At 43.0% G+C, this 22431-nt stretch overlaps 1 protein-coding gene across 1 annotated transcript in view; it reads left to right on the plus strand.

Moving 5' to 3' along the window:
- Positions 1-22431, plus strand: part of VWF (von Willebrand factor) — a 163769-nt gene that overhangs the window by 126618 nt on the left and 14720 nt on the right. The window contains exons 44-47 of the mRNA XM_053387704.1: positions 13238-13348; positions 14092-14275; positions 15991-16031; positions 20958-21074. Coding sequence (XP_053243679.1) covers positions 13238-13348; positions 14092-14275; positions 15991-16031; positions 20958-21074 — 453 coding nt within the window. The remainder of the gene's footprint in view (positions 1-13237; positions 13349-14091; positions 14276-15990; positions 16032-20957; positions 21075-22431) is intronic.

Raw genomic sequence — 22431 nt, forward strand, 5'->3', positions numbered from 1 at the left:
ATCTCCCTCTTGTCTGTTTCAGCACCCCCCCCCCCATATTAAAAAAAAACCAACTGGGGCCAAGCATGAAGCCGAGCACAGCTTGACTTCAGTGCCTGTCTCCATCTCCTCCTGCTCTAGCCATGGAGGGGAAGGAGGCAGCGGTGGAGTATATGGACGCGCTGCCCAGGGCGGGCGCGCTCCCGAGTGGGGCGTGGTGCGGAGGGTGCCCTCCCAGGCCTGAGCTAGCTGCTCTGGCACCCGGAGCGGTGCACGTGCACTGCAGCTGGGGGCAGAGCGAGCCGCCCTTGGGGGCGGAGCGAGCCGCGACTCCCAAGCCTCCCCAAAGCTGTCAAAATGAAGGGGGAAGGGGGGGAATGACACTGGCAAAGCGGCGCAGCTCCTCCCCTTACCCCGACGGCTCGGGGTAGGCTTGGGAGTTGTGGGCGGGCGGCGCGCCGAATGCCACCCCCCTCAGTGAGGGCACCTGGGGTGACCCGCTCCCACCGCCCCCCTTCCTACGCCCCTGGAAGGAAGAGGAAGCAATCTCTGGATGGTGGTGGCAGGAGATGGAGGAAGAGGCACCAGTGATGGAAGCCACGCTGCTGCCATGTTCCTGGTCCCCCCAACATCCTGATGCATGGAACATCCCCCCAATCTATCTCACAAGTTGGCTCTGCACTAATTATACGCAGCCATATGCTGAAATGTTGATTGTTGGGTATGATGAACAATGAATTCAGGGTCAAGTGGTCTTCTGATTCCTTCACAAAATACAAAGGAGCAACTCCTAATCTGTGTGGATGATGAGGTTAGCATGTACATTCTGGGCTCGCTTGCAAGAAACACTTACTGTGTAGCAGAATTTTCAGGAAAGAACTTCTAGGGCAGGCATAGGCAAACTCAGCCCTCCAGATGTTTTGGGACTACCACTCCCATCATCCCTGACCACTGGTCCTGTTAGCTAGGGATCATGGGATTTGTAGTCCCAAAACATCTGGAGGGTCAAGTTTGCCTATGCCTGCCTTAGAAGCATACCTGCACATTTTCCTTTCATAATTAGAGACTTAGCCCTTGCCCCCTTTTTAAAGGAAGCTCAGAGTCTGGTGCCTCTGCCAGGGGTGCTTTGCACCTGTAGCCATCGGGTTGGTGACCCCATGTTTAAACCAACATTTAGCTTAAGAGGCAAACCAGCCTTCTGTAACACATTTGTTGTTTAGTCGTTTAGTCGTGTCCGACTCTTCGTGACCCCATGGACCAGAGCACACCAGGCACTCCTGTCTTCCACTGCCTCCCGCAGTTTGGTCAGACTCATGTTTGTAGCTTCGAGAACACTGTCCAACCATCTCGTCCTCTGTCGTCCTCTTCTCCTTGTGGCCTCCATCTTTCCCAACATCAGGGTCTTTTCCAGGGAGTCTTCTCTTCTCATGAGGTGGCCAAAGTATTGGAGCCTCAGCTTCAAGATCTGTCCTTCCAGTGAGCACTCAGGGCTAATTTCCCTAAGAATGGATGCGTTTGATCTTCTCAAGAGTCTCCTCCAGCACCATAATTCAAAAGCATCAATTCTTCGGCGATCAGTCTTCTTTATGGTCCAGCTCTCACTTCCATACATCACTACTGGGAAAACCATGGCTTTAACTATACGGACCTTTGTTGGCAAGGTGATGTCTCTGCATTTTAAGACGCTGTCTAGGTTTGCCATCGCCTTTCTCCCAAGGAGCAGGCGTCTTTTAATTTCGTGACTGCTGTCACCATCTGCAGTGATCAGGGAGCCTAAGAAAGTAAAATCTCTCACTGTCTCCATTTCTTCCCCTTCTATTTGCCAGAAGGTGATGGGCCCAGTGGCCATGATCTTCGTTTTTTTGATGTTGAGCTTCAGACCATATTTTGCGCTCTCCTCTTTCACCCTCATTAAAAGGTTCTTTAATTCCTCCTCACTTTCTGCCATCCAGGTTGTGTCATCTGCATATCTGAGGTTGCTGATATTTCTTCCGGCAATCTTAATTCCGGCTAGGGATTCATCCAGCCCAGCCTTTCGCATGATGAATTCTGCATATAAGTTAAATAATCAGGGAGACAATATACAGCCTTGCCGTACTCCTTTCCCAATTTTGAACCAATCAGTTGTTCCATATCCAGTTCTAACTGTAGCTTCTTGTCCCACATAGAGATTTCTCAGGAGACAGATGAGGTGATCAGGCACTCCCATTTCTTTAAGAACTTGCCATAGTTTGCTGTGGTCGACACAGTCACAGTCTGTAACACATATCAGATTGCTAATGCAGCCTTGTGAAATGGGCTTTGAGCAAGGAAGCAATGATAGCTTCATTCTCCCTTTCCTTTGCAAAGAGTGCTGTGTTGTGGGCTGGGTGGTCCATAATGACCTTGCTTGTCCATAAACCAACAAAGACGCCACATAAATCTTCTCTACCTAGCCTTCTGCTATTGCTAAGTTAGCCACAAGGTGGAGTATTGCCTGGACCAAAATGCCTTCTGGAGATTCGTAAGCATGATTTGTGTGCACATCTTAAAACACGGCAATAATATAGAGTGGGTGACAACTTTGAAACCCTTCATGCAGAAACAAAATAACAAAGCATTTACTTCTTTATATGCTTTCTTGATCCTTTCTTCCTGGAAATTGCATTAATTATATATAACCACTTTTAAAGCAGAATAATTGCCCTATTCCTATTCTGATTTTCCGAAATATACACTTGAATCATACACCCGTTGAATCATATGTAAATTGACCATGAAATATTTCCCAACCCTTTGGACCAATGTGTGACATAGGAAAACTAGAATATTTGCTTCACTTATAGTGGGACGTGATGCATTATTAGTGTAATAGAGGTTGACCATGAAATCTATGAGTTTAATCACTAATATTTCAGTTTGATAGTTTTATTTAAAGTCACAAAGTTCCCCCAGATGTTTAACATGAGTGTAAAAGGACTTACCATTAGATGCACTAAAGATCAAAAGGGCCTTTATTTAAAGGAATGCTAGCATTTAAAAGAAAATAGCACATTTAATTTTTAAATAAAATATTTTACAAGTTAAAAAGACAGGCATTGCCAGGATTGAAGGCATTAATACATGAAATACCAAGACTTAGTATTATTCATTTATCACATTAGAAGTACTCAAAGCATACATTTTCTTTGTAATAATTACAACTGTGTAAGATAGGCCAGTTTTATTATCCCATATTATAGAGGGGAAATGGAGACTGAATGTTGTATTCAGTTGCCTTATAAGAAAGAATGTAGATTCAGACGGAGCTTAGTAGATGTAGAGCTTTGTTTTATTTTTTTATTTTTTTATAGGATATTTATTAAGATTTTTAAAGTATTACAATAAAGTGAAAAAGAAGAAAAAACAGATAAATAACAAAAATACAGAATAAAGAAAATTAAAAACACATAAATTTTCAGTTGCTTATTTTCCTTTAACTTGTTTCCCGGACCTCCTCATACCTCCCTTTTTTGTATTCCACCACAAATTGTTGGTTCAGCAAATCCTTACCATTATATTATTACCTATTTATAATCCTTTTTTTTCATATTCTCTTAAAGCATTACAGCTGGAAACCACTTAATTTCAATCCAACATCATTCTAACATTCATTAATTTTACAATATTTCTGTAGATAGTCTTTAAATTTCTTCCAGTCTTCTTCCACCGACTCTTCTCCCTGGTCTCAGATTCTGCCAGTCATTTTTGCCAATCCCATATAGTCCATCACCTTCATCTGCCATTCTTCCAAAGTGGGTAGATCTTGTGTCTTCCAATACTTTGCAATAAGTATTCTTGCTGCTGTTGTGGCATACATAAAAAAAGTTCTATCCTTCTTTGGCACCAATTGGCCGACAATGCCCAGAAGAAAGGCCTCTGGTTTCTTCAGAAAGGTATATTTAAATACCTTTTTCATTTCATTATAGATCATTTCCCAGAAAGCCTTAATTCTTGGGCACGTCCACCAAAGGTGAAAGAATGTACCTTCAGTTTCTTTGCATTTCCAACATTTATTATCGGGCAAAAGATATATTTTTGCAATCTTGACTGGGGTCATGTACCACCTGTATATCATTTTCATAATATTCTCTCTTAAGGCATTACATGCCGTGAATTTCATACCTGTGGTCCACAACTGTTCCCAGTCAGCAAACATAATGTTATGTCCAACATCTTGTGCCCATTTAATCATAGCAGATTTCACCGTTTCATCCTGAGTATTCCATTTCAACAGCAAGTTATACATCTTTGACAAAATCTTAGTTTTGGGTTCTAACAGTTCTGTTTCTTATTTTGATTTTTCCACCTGGAAGCCAATTTGCTTGTCCAAATTATATGCCTCCATTATCTGATAATAATGAAGACAATCTCGCACTTTGTTTTTTAGTTTCTCAAAGCTCTGCAGTTTTAATCTCCCTCTTGTTTCAAAATTTCCCAATATTTCGGCCATTTGGCCTCCATATTGAGCTTCTTCTGGGCCTTTGCTTCCATTGGTGACAACCACCTTGGGGTTTTATTTTCCAATAAATCCTTATATCTTATCCAAACATTGAACAAAGCTTTCCCGACAATATGGTTCTTAAATGCTTTATGTGCTTTAACCTTGTCGTACCACAAATATGCATGCCACCCAAAAACATTATTGAAACCTTCTAGATCCAAAATGTCTGTGTTCTCAAGAAGCAGCCAGTCTTTCAACCAGCAGAATGCTGCTGATTCATAGTAAAGTTTAAAGTCTGGCAGGGCAAATCCACCCCTTTCCTTTGCATCAGTTAATATCTTAAATTTTATTCTGGGCTTCTTGCCCTGCCAGACAAATCTAGAAATATCTTTCTGCCACTTCTTGAAACAATCCATTTTGTCCACAATCTGCAGTGTTTGAAACAAAAACAGCATTCTAGGCAAAACATTCATCTTTATAGCTGCAATTCGGCCCAACAAGGAAAGCTTCAAGTTTGACCAAATTTCTAAATCTTTTTTCACTTCCATCCAACATTTTTCATAATTATCTTTAAATAAGTTCCCATTTTTTGCTGTCATGTTAATCCCCAAGTATTTCACTTTCTTAACCACAGTCAGACCTGTCTCATTCTGAAACCTCTCTCTTTCGATCGGTGTTAAATTTTTCTCTAAAACCTTAGTTTTTGACTTGTTCAGTTTGAATCCTGCCACTTGACCAAATTCTTGAATTAGTTCTAAAACCCTTTTAGTACTAGATTCTGGCTCCTGTAACGTCAATACTAAATCATCTGCAAATGCTCTCAATTTGTACTGTTTGGCTCCGACCTGTATACCTTTAACCAACCGGTCCCTTCTAATCATATTCAGCAGAACCTCCAGGACCGATATAAAAAGCAATGGAGAGATTGGGCACCCCTGTCGTGTCCCTTTTTCTATCTTAAATTCTTCCGTCACCACATTATTTACAATTAATTTTGCCTTTTGTTCAGAATATATTGCACCTATACCATTTTCAAAACCTTGGCCTACCCCCATCCCCTGTAGGTTCTTCTTCATAAAACTCCAAGAGATGTTGTCAAAAGCTTTCTCCGCGTCCACAAATATCAGAACTGCTTTAGTGTTTATATTCACTTCTAGTTTTTCCAATATATCAATTATGTTCCTCAAATTATCAGACAAGTGTCTTCCCGGGAGAAAGCCCGCTTGATCTTTATGAATCTCTTCCATCAATACTTTTTTCAATCTCTTGGCCAGAATGTCAACAAAAATTTTGTAATCCACATTAAGTAACGATATAGGGCGGTAGTTCTTAAGCTGAGTCTTTTCAGTCTCTGTTTTCGGTATAAGTGTAATATACGCCTCTTTCCACGACTCTGGTGCCCTTTTCCCTTCCAGAATTTCATTGCAGACTTCCTTCAAAGGTTGTAATAGCCACTCTTTCAAAGATCTATAATATCTAGAAGTCAGCCCATCCGGTCCTGGAGATTTGCCCAATTGCATATTTTGAATGGCACCTTCTACTTCCTGTTAAGATATTTTATAGTTCAACATTAATTTACTTTCTTGGGAGATTTTCTGTAATCCATTTATTTTCAAAAATCGGTCTATGTCCATTTCTTTCTGTGGCCCTTGTGAATATAATTGTTTAAAGTACTTCTGGAAACAATTTCTAATCTCAGTTGGGTTATGTATGTTCTTTCCTTCCACTTCTAAATTTGTAATAGTATTTAGTTTTTGTCTTTTTTTCATTTGCCAAGCCAACAGTTTCCCACATTTATTGGCTGATTCAAATGTATTTTGTCTCATTTGTTTAATTTTCCATTCTATTTCCTGATTCATCATTTCCATATATTGTACTTGATATAATTTTATTTCTCTCAAAATCTCCTGCGACTTTGGTTTTGCCCTCAATTTCTTCTCACTTTCTTTTATTTTCTCCAAAAAAATTTCTTTCTTCTCATTTTGACTTCTCTTCTTTATTGCATTCTGTTGTATCAGAAACCCTCTCATAACAGCTTTGCTTGCGTCCCAGATTACTCTTTTTTACTCAACAGGGCAACTAGGTCACCGTAGTTAAGCCTTAAGTTCAAAAGATGTTTTGGAATATCCTTAAATATCTCCACTCTTGAGTCGTCAATTTCCAAAGTCCTTTGGTAGTGTAGATTCAAAATTTTATCTCTCTCCTCTTTTGTTCGAAAAGTAATCAAGCAGTCCCTCACCTTGTTCCTCCTTTGTCCTCTTCCAAGTCTAAATGCACTCACTATCTTAAATTCTTCCTTCCCCAAGTCCTGTTGCCAAAAATCTGTAAATTCCTGTGTAAGAAAGTCAGCCAGATTATCTTTCTCACGTTCTGGTACAGCCCTGATTCTTAAATTTGTTTCTCTTTCAATTCGATCATGGACAGTGTCAAACCGTGGTCCTCCAATTGCTTGTATACTGGTGGTATCTTCTCTTGAGTAGCAGTTGCAATATCTTTTGCTTCTTCAGCTATCTTTCTGGTCGAAGCAGATTCCTGTAATAATTTTTCAATGGACTGTGTATTGGTAGTCACCTTCTGTCCCAAATTGTTAATGCTTGTAGTATTCAGGTCAATTTTAACTGATGCTTCAGCTACTTGTTTATTTGTCTCAGCTACCTGCTTGGCTAAATTTTCCAAAGATTCATTAATTTTTCCAAGTGCATGTGCCAAAACGTCTTCGGACGACATAACTTTTGGTTTGACCTGTGGAGGAGCAACCCCTGGTGTTCCAGATGCTCCAGATGTTGAAGCCCTTCGCTGCTGCGCAGTGTCTGTCCGATAGTGTCTGCCAGACCTAGTAGTCTTTTCCTGCGCCAGCTCTAACTTTCCTCTTCCATCTGCCATAACACTCTCATGGAAATCCAAGGTCAATCCCACGGTTTGAGAGTTTGTTTTGGAAAGGAATTTTCCTATAACCCAGTTGTTATTGTAACAATGTCAAGCCTCCTCTAGGGGGACACAGTAACAGCCAGAACTTGCAACTTTTAAAAACAAATATAGTCCTTATAAGTCCCCCAATTCACTTAAAAACAACAGTTTCAGTCCACTTAAAGAGTGACTTTAAAACCAGGAGAAGACCAGAAACACTGTATCTCTTTTTGCAGAGCTAGGTCAAAAATCCTCTGCTTACCGATAAGCTTTCCACTGAGCGGCTTTCCTTGTCTAGGGGCTGTCCATTCCCAGGTTTTAGGCAGCGGATTTTAGCTTCCTTTTCCTCTTGTTTTTGCTGGTAAATAAACCTCAAACTTTCCCCCCTCCTCTCCTGCAATCTGGAGGGGAGACCGCTTTCCTGATGTTAGGATTTAAGTCTTTTTCAAAGACGTTTTTCCGAGTTTCCGCTTTACAGTCTCTTTGCTTTGATCTATTTACAAGAAGGGAAGGCAGACTTCCTGTTTATACCTTCCCGCTTCGGTGTCGAATTAGCTTATTCTTACTCCTTTTAAATCCAATTTAATCCTAGTCACGGGTAGTTGCTTTAAAATCCAATTGTCCCAGGAAAAAGTCAGCGCTCTCCAATCACGGCTGTGCGGCTTCACTCCGTGGAAGAAGCAGTCAACTCTCAGCACCGTGCCGCTCGCCCCGTCCCGCTCCGGAGCCCTTAAAAGGGTCCCTTCGCCGATTGGGGGGGCGCAAATGGTGCCCGCCGAGTCCCCACGTTCACAGGCTTCCCCCGCCTGTGATTTTTAAAGGGCCCCCGCTTTGCCGCAGCGGTAAGACCCGATCCCGCGGAGCTGGTCCCTCCAAGACTCAGAGGGAATCCGCCATTAATCGATGGCGCTGACCCGGAAGCGATGTAGAGCTTTGTTTTATATCACCCTCCTTTCAAACAGACATACTAGTATTCTTCTTCCCATATTTCCCCCTTTCCTGCTAATCTGTTATAAGACTTGGGGTAAATTAGTGTGTGCTTAGCCCAGGGCATTCTGAAAATCCTGGCATTTTATCGAGAAATGGATTTCCCACAAACATTAAGCAATGTTGGCTGTCATTTCTGGCCAAAGTGAGATTTGAACTAAGGATTTCCTGGTTCACAGTTCATTCTCCTGCAGCATGATCCTGTCTTATGGACAATATCACTTACTCCTAAGTAAGTATGCAAAGTTGTGGCCTCAGCTATTTTACCACAGACAATAAGATTACCTGTCAGAAGTCAGTCTCCCCTGGGAGTAGTTAATCTGAGGGAGAGGCTTTGGACCCTGCAGGATGCCTGGCTCACCCACCCTCACCCAGGATCCTGAATGAAACTTCATGCCACACCACAGACTCTCTTTCTTCACCTTCTGATACCTAGGAGATATTTTGGGATGCAGGTGGCGCTGTGGTTTAAACCACTGAGCCTCTTGAGCTTGCTGATTGGAAGGTCGGTGGTTCAAATCCCCGCAACAGGGTGAGATCCCATTGCTCGGTCCCTGCTCCTGCCAACCTAGCAGTTCAAAAGCATGCCAGTGCAAGTAGATAAATAGGTACCACTGTGGTGGGAAGGTAAACAGCGTTTTCGTGCGCTCTGGTTTCCGCCACAGTGTCCCGTTGTGCCAGAAGCGGTTTAGTCCTGCTGGCCACATGACCCGGAAAGCTGTCTGTGGACAAATGCCGGCTCCCTCGGCCTGAAAGCGAGATGAGCGCCGCAATACCATAGTCCCCTTTGACTTGATTTAACCACCCAGGGGTCTTTTACCTTTACCTTTTTACTGCCTAAACAGATGAAACTAGAGATTAAGCATTTGTTACAGCTTCACTTTGAAGCAAATCAGTTCCACGACGGAGCTCAGAAGACAGGCAATAACTGGACTGCATACTTCTCTGAATTATATGGTGTGGTTCTTACAAAATGTGAAGAAAAATTCATATTTTAGGGGGGAGGACACAGAAAAGCATGTGAAGATGAATATTTAAATCATAAAATGCATCCAAAACACAAATTTTCAGGGGATGTGCATAAAAATGTGTGCAATTTAAAAGTGATTGTGTGTGTGTTTAATGCTCAGAAAATGAGACAGAACAGATTTACAGTTGAATACATTATATACAATTTCCCAGACTGGAAATTGGCTGATGGTTCCAGCTGGCTTCCTCGGCCTGAAAGCGAGATGAGCGCTGCAACCCCATAGTCACCTTTGACTGGACTTAACCGTCCAGGGGTCCTTTACCTTTTACCCAGGAGATAAGATAAAGGCAGGAGCAACAGGAGATCTAGAATGGGCAGAGGAGCAGAGTTACCTTGTCATGGCTCCTGTTTGCTCCATCTCTTCTGCCTGACCCAGAGAGACCTTCCTAAACTGTGGGGTTGTCCTTGCATAGATGCATTGCACCAGATTCCACAGCCTTCCTTCAGTCTTAGTCTGACCCCAGGTATTTCCATATAAAGACCAGAACATACAATGACATTAAAAAAAAAAAAAGCAATTCAAACGAAGCCATAATCGAAACACAGATATGTCCAAAAACCATCAGCAAATGAAAAATAGTTTCAGCAGTTGGCGGTAAGCAAGTAGCGAGACTTTGGTAGGCTTCTTTGAGCGCATTGTTCCATAATATGAGTATTGTCTCCCCCAAAAAACCAATTCTGACTTTACAAGTAGAAAGAACATGGTGAAAAGTGCAAGTGTCGTCCTCGGTCTCACTGTTGGATTGTACTTGTTTTGGCAAAGGAAGTCAAAAGAGTTATTGTACAGAATATGAGCAAGTCTCCCCACAGCTGCTGCTGATTATTACTCCCAAATCACCTGCTCAAACCCAGAAAATTACATAAAACGTGACCTCCTGGGACAAGTATTATTATTATTTCCCCCCACAAGTCTTGTAGATAGTGATCTTCATGCTGTCCATATGACCAACTTTAGGAATATTTATCACAGGAACATCTTGTGTTTTAAATCTTCGTTAAATTTCTAAATCCCAACAGCATAATACAACTGGATAAACAGTACAAGGAAAGCAGACATTCTGACGGTGAAAACATCCAGGTTAGCAAAAAGCTGAGGTGACAGAATCACCACAAATTGGACTGTAGCAGATGCAAAGCTTTCTACCACTTTCTGTACATTGTTCTCATGTAATCATTTTGAAAAGGGACAGGAAACTCTCTTAGATTTAATTAATTTATGTTCCGTAGTATCAGAACTATTTAAATGCTTCAATTTACAATAATCTGTTCACACTGCTTTGGTTTATCATAACCTGTGGATTTGGCACTGTTCTGTCTATTAGATGATGATGATGATTTACTTATTAAATTTGTATACCACCCTTCATCCAAATAGTACCGGGTAGTTTCCAACATAAAACATACAAAATGAGAACACAAAATACATAATAAAACAATCACAAACTAATAACACCCTCCCACAAACACAGTTAAAAGGCCACAGATTAAAAGGCCAAAGGCCTGGTTTTAGAGGAAAGTTTTTGCCTGGCACTTAAAGATATGTGATGCTGCTGTCTAGGGAGAGCATTCTACAGCTGGGGAGCCACTGCAGAAAAGGCCTTGTTCTCGTGTTGTCACTCTATGGATCAGATGGTGATTGCAGGGTCTGGGTTGGTTCATAAGGGGAGAGGTGATCCTTCAGGTAGATCATATGAAGATAATATAAAGAATGAATGGTTAATAAGAATGTGGCATGTAGCAGGATATGGCAAACACAGTGAAACCAAGATATAGAATATAATGTATTTTTCGCTCTATAAGACCATAAGACGCACCTAGTTTTTGGAGGAGAAAAACAAGGAAAAAAAATTCTGAATCTCAGAAGCCAGAACAACAAGAGGGATCGCTGCGCAGTGAAATCAGCAATCCCTCTTGCTGTTCTGGCTTCTGGGATAGCTGCTTGCGCTCCGTAAGACGCACACACATTTCCCCTTACTTTTTAGGAGGGAAAAAGTGAGTCTTACAGACCGAAAATACGGTACCTTGAGTTAAAAATCTGGATGGCTCTGGGAAAATGGCTGAATATGTATATAGCAAGTTATTTCAATGTAGATGTATTTACTGAGGTTTCAGAAGAGCCTTAGCAGGGGTGACTGGAGGGGCAGCTCACTGCTCTGGTTGCTTCCTTTGCAAGAGGTATTAGGTTCTTTGTCAGGGGTCAGCAAACTTTTTCAGCAGGAGGCCAGTCCAGTGTCCCTCAGACCTTGTGGGGGGCCGGACTATATTTTGGAAAAAATAAATAAATGAACGAATTCCTATGCCCCACTAATAACCCAGACATGCATTTTAAATAAAAGCACACATTCTACTCATGTAAAAACACCGGGCGGGCCCCACAAATAACCCAGAGATGCATTTTAAACAAAAAGACACATTCTTTTCCTGTAAAAACACGCTGATTCCTGGACCGTCCACAGGCTGGGTTTAGAAGGCGATTGGGCTGGATCCAGTACCTGGGCCTTAGTTTGCCTGCCCATGCTCTACGTCATCACTTCTGGGGGATGGGATCTGCTGGAGGGGACCTGCAGCCGGGGAAGAGACAGATATGGAAGGAGGGGGAGAATGGGGAGCACATCAGTATGGACATGCCAGATCCTACTCTTGCCTAGGTGCACACACAACCACCCCATCAGGTATAGCTGTCAGGGCAGAATGGGAGCAAGGATCTGCTCTCAGGGCTTGCCAGAAGGTATAGTTTAAATAAAAAACGCAGCTTATTTTTTAAAAAAAAATGCTTGCCAATGGTTAACTTGGGTTAGTTATCTCTCTAGTTGCGTGTGTTAAATTGTGTGTCATCTGATCAAATTTGCAGATGACTCCAAACTGGGAGGGGTGGCTAACACCCCAGAGGACAGGATCACACTTCAAAACGACCTTGACAGATTAGAGAACTGGGCCAAAACAAACAAGATGAATTTTAACAGGGAGAAATGTAAAGTATTGCACTTGGGCAAAAAAAAATGAGAGGCACAAATACAAGATGGGTGACACCTGGCTTGAGAGCAGTACATGTGAAAAGGATCTAGGAGTCTTGGTTGACCACAAACTTGACATGAGCCAACAGTGTGACGCGGCAGCTAAAAAAGCCAATGCAATTCTGGGCTGCATCAATAGGAGTATAGCATCTAGATCAAGGGAAGTAATAGTGCCACTGTATTCTGCTCTGGTCAGACCTCACCTGGAGTACTGTGTCCAGTTCTGGGCACCACAGTTCAAGAAGGACACTGACAAACTGGAACGTGTCCAGAGGAGGGCAGCCAAAATGGTCAAAGGCCTGGAAACGATGCCTTATGAGGAACGGCTAAGGGAGCTGGGCATGTTTAGCCTGGAGAAGAGGAGGCTAAGGGGTGATATGATAGCCATGTTCAAATATATAAAAGGATGTCACATAGAGGAGGGCGAAAGGTTGTTTTCTGCTGCTCCAGAGAAGCGGACATGGAGCAATGGATCCAAACTACAAGAAAGAAGATTCCACCTAAACATTAGGAAGAACTTCCTGACAGTAAGAGCTGTTCGACAGTGGAATTTGCTGCCAAGGAGTGTGGTGGAGTCTCCTTCTTTGGAGGTCTTTAAGCAGAGGCTTGACAACCATATGTCAGGAGTGCTCTGATGGTGTTTCCTGCTTGGCAGGGGGTTGGACTCGATGGCCCTTGTGGTCTCTTCCAACTCTATGATTCTATGATTCTATGATTCTAACTCTGTAGTTAATGTTTAAGGGCAATCTGTAATTGACAGTTCCTTCCCCCCGTCCCAGAAAGCAAATAGACTAATTTCTAACTCATCTTCGTTTCTATTGTATAATCAGAATGTCTTTTATTCCATTCCAACCCCAGGGATATAAGTATGTGAACAAGGAAGGAGCGTGTTGTGGGAAATGTCTCAAGACGATGTGCGAGGAGGTATCACACTGGTCTCCGGGAGATGAAGATGTCCATTGGCATGAGGTCAGTCTGTCGGTTGGACCATGGAAAGGGCACAGCTGACGTCTTCCCCCACTTATCTATCACCATAATTAGACCTCGTCCAAGAGTACACCAACTAAAGGGTAGTGACTGTTCGGTGTCTAAACTGTTGGGATAGCTCCGCAAAATCCTGCACTGATCCTGACAAGGCCTGAAAGCCTTGGGCACCTCAGCACTAGGTCTCAGCTGGCGAGTCCCATAGGGGTTATATATTCAACGCCAGATATAAACACAATTGGGACTCCTAAAAAGTGAAGAACATGGTGGCGGCACCCTATTGAGAAGCCACATAGGGCATAATTGAGAAACTAACCCTCTTTCTGCCTTTGCCCGGCCAGGTTTTGGTGATACAAGGCAGATTAACGCTATCAAGTGTCATCATCCTGATAGCATCCTTGGCAGCTGTTTTCTAATGACTGCTTGACATTTAGCAACAGCAAGGCCTAAGGCAGGCATAGGCAAACTTAGCCCTCCAGATGTTTGGGGACTACAACTCCCATCATCCCTGACCACTGGTCCTGTTAGCTATGGATGATGGGAGTTGTAGTCCCAAAACATCTGGAGGGCTGAGTTTTCCTATGCCTGGCCTAAGGGCTGGCTGACACGGTCGCCACAGTTTGCTTGGATGGGATAAGGCAACTGCCTTGATATATTTCTCCCTCTACTTTAAAAGAGGAAGGCATTCTTCATTCCACAGAAGTCCTTTTCCTGTGTTTCCTTTACAGGTTGGCTCTGAGTGGCATTCTCCCTCCGATCCATGCATCGTCAGAGAATGCGTCCGGGTGAATGAGGAGGTGTTTATTCAGACAAAGAACGTCTCGTGCGCTCAGGCACAGCAACCCAGTTGCCCATTCGGAACCGAACTGCGCTGTAGCCGAACAACTGGCTGCTGTCCTACATGCCACTGTGGTACGGAATGGTCTGTCACACAAAAAAGGGCTCGCCAGTTTCTTGTGTATTTCTTATGAGGAAAAGTGGTCCGAAAAGTTAAGCATTTGGCTTGGTCTGTACGACTTGGGCTACAAACTCAACAGTTCGCTTTCTGTTTTGTTTTTGTGTGACATCAAGAACATACTGATGCCACTATTTATGCTTTTTTCCTCTCTAGATCACTCACTTCCCCACTTTTCTCCTCAGGCCCCACTCACTTTTGCTTTTTTAATTTTTTTTATTTTTGCACTTTTCTTTTCAGACACACAATTGCCTTGTGGAATTCATTGCCCCAGGATGTTTTTTCTTGGAGGAGAAGACGACTGACTAAGCACTTTACGGCACCATTTTGTTGCCTAACAGTTTTGGAAGCAAAAACAGGCTGCGCAAAATAATATAGCAGTTTCTGCTTCCTTGGGAAATCAGTGCTCCATTTCAGAATCCTCAGTGTGGCCTGTTCCATTATGAGGTGGTCTGAGGGCTTTGTGCTGCCTCTGCTTCTTCACTCCCCTCTAAAATGGTATACCACTTAGGGATTTGTTTATTTTTTAAAGAACTATTGAGAAATGGTAATAACCAGCTAAATAAAAACTGGATATCCAGCTACCCACAGCCTGAGCAGCTAGTGCCTGGGACTCCTTGCCACCAGCATTTTCAACGCAGATAGAGCAAGTCTCTGGGAGCAATAGGACTTGATGTTCCATTGCTCCCAGAGGGAATCATACAGAACAAATGTGTTATTTGCCCCATGTATAGCACAATGCAGCAATGAGGTTACCAGGCCCCAGATAGCCTGATGGGGTGGAGCTGGGGCATCCGCCAACGCTGGCGGGAGGCACCCTATGTCATGGGAGTGATCTGTGCCACCATGACAGCAATAGATCCAGGTGTACCCCAAGCTATGAACCTGATCCTTCAGGGGCAGTGTGGCCCCATCTAGTCCATGACTGCAGTCAAGAATGGCCATAACCACATGTGCTTGAGATGAACAGGAGAAACAGGGCCGCAGGCCATCTGAATATGGGTGACAGTGCACTCCAGATGACATGATGGAAATGCAGAATTTGTTGTTGTTTAGTCATTTAGTCATGTCCGACTCTTTGTGACCCCCTGGACCAGAGCACACCAGGCACTCCTGTCTTCCACTGCCTCCCGCAGTTTGGTCAGACTGATGCTGGTAGCTTCGAGAACACTATCCAACCACCTCGTCCTCTGTCGTCCCCTTCTCCTTGTGCCCTCCATCTTTCCCAACATCAGGGTCTTTTCCAGGGAGTCTTCTCTTCTCATGAGGTGGCCAAAGTCTTGGAGCCTCAGCTTCAGGGTCTGTCCTTCCAGTGGGCACTCAGGGCTGATTTCCTTAAGAATGGAGAGGTTTGATCTTCTTGCAGTCCATGGGACTCTCAAGAGTCTCCTCCAGCATCATAATTCAAAAGCATCAATTCTTCGGAGATCAGCCTTTTTTATGGTCCAGCTCTCACTTCCATACATCACTACTGGGGAAACCATAGCTTTAACTATACGGACCTTTGTTGGCAAGGTGATGTCTCTGCTGTTTAAGATGCTGTCTAGGTTTGTCATTGCTTTTCTCCCAAGAAGCAGGCGTCTTTTAATTTTATGGCTGCATATAGATTATTATAATCCCTGTGGTTGCATTGAAGTTACTCATGCTAATGGACACCCATTTTCTCTTGTAGAACCTGTAAGCGGCTGTGTTTTGAATGGCACCGTTCTTGCGGTAAGATAATAGCTAATCAACTTTTGAAATGATCTTCAGTTTGGGAGTTAAGAGATCTCTGTTTTGAAAATTTTCTCATTTCTCTCCATCAGTTTTAAACCTTTAACCACAAATCTTAGGCTTAGTTCTCACCAAGGTGGTAACCCTGAACATCAGATCTCTGAAGAATGAATTTTGTCGGTGTGAAACATTTCTTTGGCACAGAAAACTAGATGTCAGGGTTAAGGACCTACGAAACATACTGGGTCAGGCTATCTAGGTCAATGCAATCTACACAACAGGAACCACCAGTGGGTCCCATCCTGTTTTCAGGTGAACATCAGAACTACAGCCCGTTCTTTGGTTTTGGAGTAGCAGTAGCTCCATACATGTGCTGTTCCTAGGTGTGTATAAGAACAGGAGTGGGCGGGAGGGTGAAGAGAAAGGATGGATGGACCCAAAAGGAATGGCCAGACTGAGGAGGAGGTGAAGGCCCTGTTCGGGCTCCGGGGAGGGTCTCATCACAAGCTGGAGGTGCAGGAGGTCTTTATTGAGGCTGCTTAGCCTCCCCGCCAAAGAGCTGACATGTGGGGTAGCACAGCAGCAGCCGCATTCCCATGCATCAGCTGAGCAAAGCCCTGTTGCACCTCTGACTCATGAGGAGACCCTCCCCAACATCATCTTTGGGCTCTGGGGAGAGTCTCTGTATAGGTTTATGGTATAAATGACCCTCATAGTTCCTCTCCCTCTACATTCCCTTGATCTGAGCCATCAACCAATTTTTTTGAGTACATTCAGCCTGGGGGTACTTTACTTCCATGCTCTATATTCTCTCGCTCTTTTAAAAATTATTGAAGTAAGTCAAACAAAGCAATACAATAAAAATAACGGAAGTATAATTCCCCCCCCCAAAAAAGCAGTACAGCATATCTGGTAAAGACTTAAATCAGGTAAGCAAAGTACAGTTAAGACAGTGGAGAAGGGGAGTCTTGTATGTCTGTGTTTGGCAACACGTGATTTATGCATTATTTTCCCAGCTAGTGCTAAACTCCACATATTTTTATACCAATTTTTATTGCAAGTCCATTTGATGGGTTTTGATTTGGGGGCAGGAATTCTCTACTTATAACTGGTCTTACTACTTTATTAATTAAATGTTTACACTGCTTCTTGCTTCTTACAATTTCAATAATATACAAAAGCTCTGCTTAACAAAATCACGATAAAAATAGCCAATACTATGCGGAGTCATAAACGTCAAGAGACCATAAGGTTTCATAGGCTGCTTGAATCACTGATGTGTAGAGCTGGAAGGACCCTGAGGGTCATCTAGTCCAACCCCCTACAGTGCAGGAATCTCAAATAAAGTTTACATGACAGATAATTGAGATAACCTCTGCTTCGAAAACCTCCAAGGAAAGAGAGTCCACCACTTTCCGAGGGAGTCTTTTCCACTGTCAGACAGCTCTTCTTGTCAGAAAGTTCTTCCTGATGTTGAGCCAGAATCTCCTTTCTTGTAACTTGAGGCCATTGGTTTGGGTCCTACCCTCCAGAGCAGGAGAAAATAAACTTTTCCCATCTTCCATGGGACAGTCCTTTACATAACTAAAGATGGCTATCATATTCCCTCTTATCCAGGCTAAACATACCCAACCCTCTCCACTGTTCCTCTGTTTCCAGACCCTTGATCATCTTACACACACCAGAAGTGGAACCATAAATTGGAGAGTTTTTCATACAGTTATTCCCTTTGATTGACCAGGGAATAAACTCTCATCTCCTCTTCTGGGTTTTCTCCTCCTTCTCTGGCTTTCTAAGCACTTGAATGACATGTCCCTGCTTGATTTCGCTACCCCTATTACCATGAAAGGGACACAGGTAGCGCTGTGGGTTAAACCACAGAGCCTAGGGCTTGCCGATCAGAAGGTCAGTGGTTTGAATCCCGGTGACGGGGTGAGATCCCGTTGCTCAGTCCCAGCTCCTGCCAACCTAGCAGTTTGAAAGCACGTTAAAGTGCAAGTAGATAAATAGGTACCGCTCCAGCGGGAAGGTAAACAGCGTTTCCGTGCGCTGCTCTGGTTCGCCAAAAGCGGCTTAGTCATGCTGGCCACATGACCCAGAAACTGTACGCCGGCTCCCTTAGCGGATAAAGCGAGATGAGCGCTGCAACCCAAGAGTTGGTCATGACTGGACCTAATGGTCAGGGGTCCCTTTACCTTTTTATTACCATGAAAAGGAACTGAGACCAAGGGACTTTCCTTGCAACATTAGCATTTTCCTCCATGGGGGGAATGTCTGTGGAAAAGGGAAGCTCACTCTGAAAGCAAAAAAAATCCAAAAGTATTACAGAGAAGATGCCCGAGAAGCTGTTTGGTTGTTCAAAAAGTGCTTCATTATGTTTCAATCCAATCTGGAGCCCCAGCAGCAGTTTTTAAGTAAGAATACAATTGCCCACAAATCTAATTAAGGCATCAAAAGCTTTGCCCTGAGAGTCAGGGAATCAGAGAAAGGCAAATTAGGATAGGATAGAGAAAGACAGGAAAAGGAAGCGGGGGAGGGGTAGAGAGAGGGAGAATGCTAGGAAAATATTTTTAAATCATTCTTATTAGCTCTATCTAAGGCCCAGTATTAGTCCTTCATTATTATAACTGCTTCAGGGGGCATTTATCTGTTTATAGTGCAATTCCATGAAACTCCACTCAGAAGAAAATCCTACTGAATTCATGGCAATGTATTCCTAGATAAAGTAGTATAGGATTGCAGGTTTGTTTGTTTGTTCTAAAAGTTGTGCCCTGTCTTCATTCGCCAGTTGGAATGTCCAGGACAAAAGTGCAAAAAATAAAGCTTTACAAAACTAGAAAAAAACAATAGCACTGCGAAAACTCTCAGCAGTTTAAAGTATGTGCGTGTGTTAATTAAAAGTTTTTTTCTTTGTAGAACACCCTTCCTAGTTCAGTTCAACCCATCAGTGTTTCTTTGGTATATCCACCCATCTTTCCTCCAGGGTTTCTGTTTTCCCATGAAAAAAACCAAGACTCTCCAAATGCATAATCTGTGATTTGTAATATTTAGACATTCTCCTGAGAGTTTGGCCTTCATCCAGTAAAGTACTGCTGGAAGTAACATGGAAGCAGGACTTGGTATCTCACACACTTACATTTCCCAGACTTGAAAAATGTATTTTTAACCACCCTTGAAGTGCATATTTCACTTTCCATTAAAGGAAAAGCCCCTCTCTTCTTTCCTCACCTCTCCCTACTGGCCCCCATTAACAACGTTCAGAGTCTTCTGTTGCCATTATATCACTGGAGTCATTTGTTTTTGCCTTAATCCCTTTACATTTCCACCTCGTATCTAGTTACCAGCTTTATTCTCCCATAGTTTGGTTTAACTGCGTTCATTCTGAATTGCTTTAAACTTCCAACCAGGTGGCTTGACTTACCAAATGGAATCGCCTTGCAACAGTCATCTGGTTTCCCAGGCTTTTATTGAGCAGTGATTAAGGAAGACCCGGGTGCTCTTTGCCTTGATACTGACTTTTACGGCTTGCATTGGCCAGTAGTGTGTTAGCAGATGTTGTAGGATTCTCATGCAGCAATTATTTCGCAAACTTAAAAAATAAAAATAATATGCATTTGCCAGCTCCCAGTAATCTCCTTGTTAATGGGGCTTTACTGTCCAGGATCCTGCCAACCTAGCAGTTCAAAAGCACATCAAAGTGCAAGTAGATAAATAGGTACCACTCCGGCGGGAAGGTAAGCGGCGTTTCCGTGCACTGCTCTGGTTTCATCAGAAGCAGCTTAGTCCTGCTGGCCACATGACCCGGAAGCTGTCTGCGGACAAACGCTGGCTCCCTCGGCCAGTAAAGCGAGATGAGCTCCGCAACCCCAGAGTCGTCCATGACTGGGCTTAACGGTCAGGAGTACCTTTACCTTTTACTGTCCAGGAATAATCCCTGAAGAAATTATATAACAATTTTATCTGGGTGGCAGCTTTCCCCCAAACATGGGATATTAGTGGGTTTTTAATTTTGCCTTGCTGCTAGGTTACAGCGTAGAAACTTCTTTTTCCCCCTAAATAAATGATTCAAACTAAAAGAATGGAGAACCATTGGATTCAATTCTGTGAATATAATTCCCAGCAACCCTAGGATATAGTAATTTTAGATTTTCTGTGGCAACTTTAGCCAATGCAAAAATTAAATTCTCCTACTTCATGTAGGAATCTAAGAAATCAATCCTGTGTATGTGACCCTGTCTTAAACATAGGGCTGTGAATTCAGATGAAGGGGATCAGGATAATCAGGAGCCTAGTATAGGTTTGTCTGGTAATAATTGGCATATCATTTCCTTGCGTGTGTGTCCTTTGTTGCATTTATTGTCAACTAATGGATTGTAATGTGGGACGCGGGTGGTGCTGGTGGGACGCGGGTGGCGCTGTGTGTTAAACCACAGAGCCTAGGACTTGCCAATCAGAAGGTCGGCGGTTCAAATCCCCACGATGGGGTGAGCTCCCATTCCTCGGTCCCTGCTCCTGCCAACCTAGCAGTTCGAAAGCACATCAAAGTGCAAGTAGATAAATAGGTGTGGCTCCGGCGGGAAGGTAAACGGTGTTTCCGTGTGCTGCTCTGGTTCGCCAGAAGTGGCTCAGTCACGCTGGCCGCATGACCCGGAAGCTGTACGCTGGCTCCTTTGGCCAATAAAGCGAGATGAGCGCGCAACCCCAGAGTTTCCAATAGATTCTCTGGACACCTTAATATTATTATCATTTTTGCTTGAACTATCAGCAAAGTAGAAGTTTTCATATCTTTTTTTTGGAAATTATATGTTTAGAGGCTGAACGGTTTTATTATTATTATTTTTCATCTGGTTCAGAATGGTCCATTCTTCATGTTTCTGATGAGAAAGCATGATCAGTTGAAACTGCGGTTTTGTTTTCATCTTTCAGCCTGGGAAACGCATGCTGTTGGATCAATGCACCAGCTGTCAGTGCAGCCTACAGAGGGGACTGTTTTTGAAATATAAATTGACATGTGGAAAAATCACCTGTGAACCTTGCCCCAAGGTAAGAGAGTGTGTTATGGCCCTGCTGATATTGAAGGTCTAGGATATATTCCAAGCTACTTTATTCTCACACCTCTGTTAAAAGACGCACACTCACAGTCGCAAACTCTACCAAAATTCATGGAAATGTGCAGCACGCGTTTTGTGCCACAGGAGTTGGCTGGACCATATAAATTAACTACATCCTTTTTCTTACAGTATCACTGATTTCCATACTACTTTGAGGGTTTTTTAAAATAACAATCAGTGGTATACAACTTTTACAAAATAAATAAATACTTGAGCCCGAAGGCCCTTTTAGCCTTGCCATAAAGAAAAGTAGGAGGTAAAGCGCTTGGTCTGCAAAAAGTTTTAAATGTTTCTAATGCTACCTGTAAAATAATAATAATAATGAGATCAGGGTCTTTCTGTACACTTGACAGCTGCTGCCAGATAATTTTCAAGACTCTTTTTTGTTCTTCACGGCCACAATTCTTACCTAAATTTTCCATGTTCCCTCACTCCGGTTGGCTCAGAACGGAATATTGTAACATGTTTAGTGTGAGCCTTATTTTTTATTGAACTTGGTTAGAGTTGCATTTTGCATATTTCCACATGCAATTAGGTAAACGATCTGTTTAAAATCGCTTAAGAAAACATTTCTAAATACCTGAAATTACTGTTTTCATAGTGGATGCATCCCAAACTGGCACGGACTTTAGGTTGAAGCATGAATGGCTCAGAACCTTGCTGAAATTCTCCCCCTAAATTACCAGTTCATAGAACACAGCTTGTACTGGTAGAAACTTAATGTGTGTGTGCAACAGCAGCAGCAGCAGCAGCCAAGGTTTCTAGGGACCCCTACATTTCTCAAGAGTTCATAGATGGACTGGACACTTTAAGTCTTTACATGCTAGAAATACAGCCATTATTTCAAAAAATGTAATATTTCTTATGTAGGCCCTTTGCCATTCAGATTTGCTCATTTAGTTTTTGTGTGAAGGCAGAACCCCTTCAGCGTCATTCAGTATAGATTTCCTATTCTGTGCCCAGTTCTGTTCCCACAAGACTTGCTTCAGAGATGAAGAGAGGTCTTAACATTCACTTCATCCCTGAAAGCAGCTGTTGAAAAGAGGGATTAGACTCCAGGGAAACTTCCTCTGAGCCCAATCCCTCCTCATCAAATGATGAAATCATTGAGGGGGGACAGGAAGAGGGAGGAAGGAATAAAAATAGGCCTTTGCCAATCTCCCCCAAAGCAACATTGCACGCAGTATTTATGTATGTGTTGTTATAAATGACGACAAATGTGTAACTTCTAAGGACAGACTCTCAGGTTATTGTTGTAGAACAGTTGCGCTTTGAGATCCCCCAGCCAC

The sequence above is a fragment of the Podarcis raffonei genome, chromosome 5 (assembly GCF_027172205.1).
Source record: "Podarcis raffonei isolate rPodRaf1 chromosome 5, rPodRaf1.pri, whole genome shotgun sequence".
In the NCBI taxonomy this organism is placed as follows: Eukaryota; Metazoa; Chordata; class Lepidosauria; order Squamata; family Lacertidae; genus Podarcis; species Podarcis raffonei.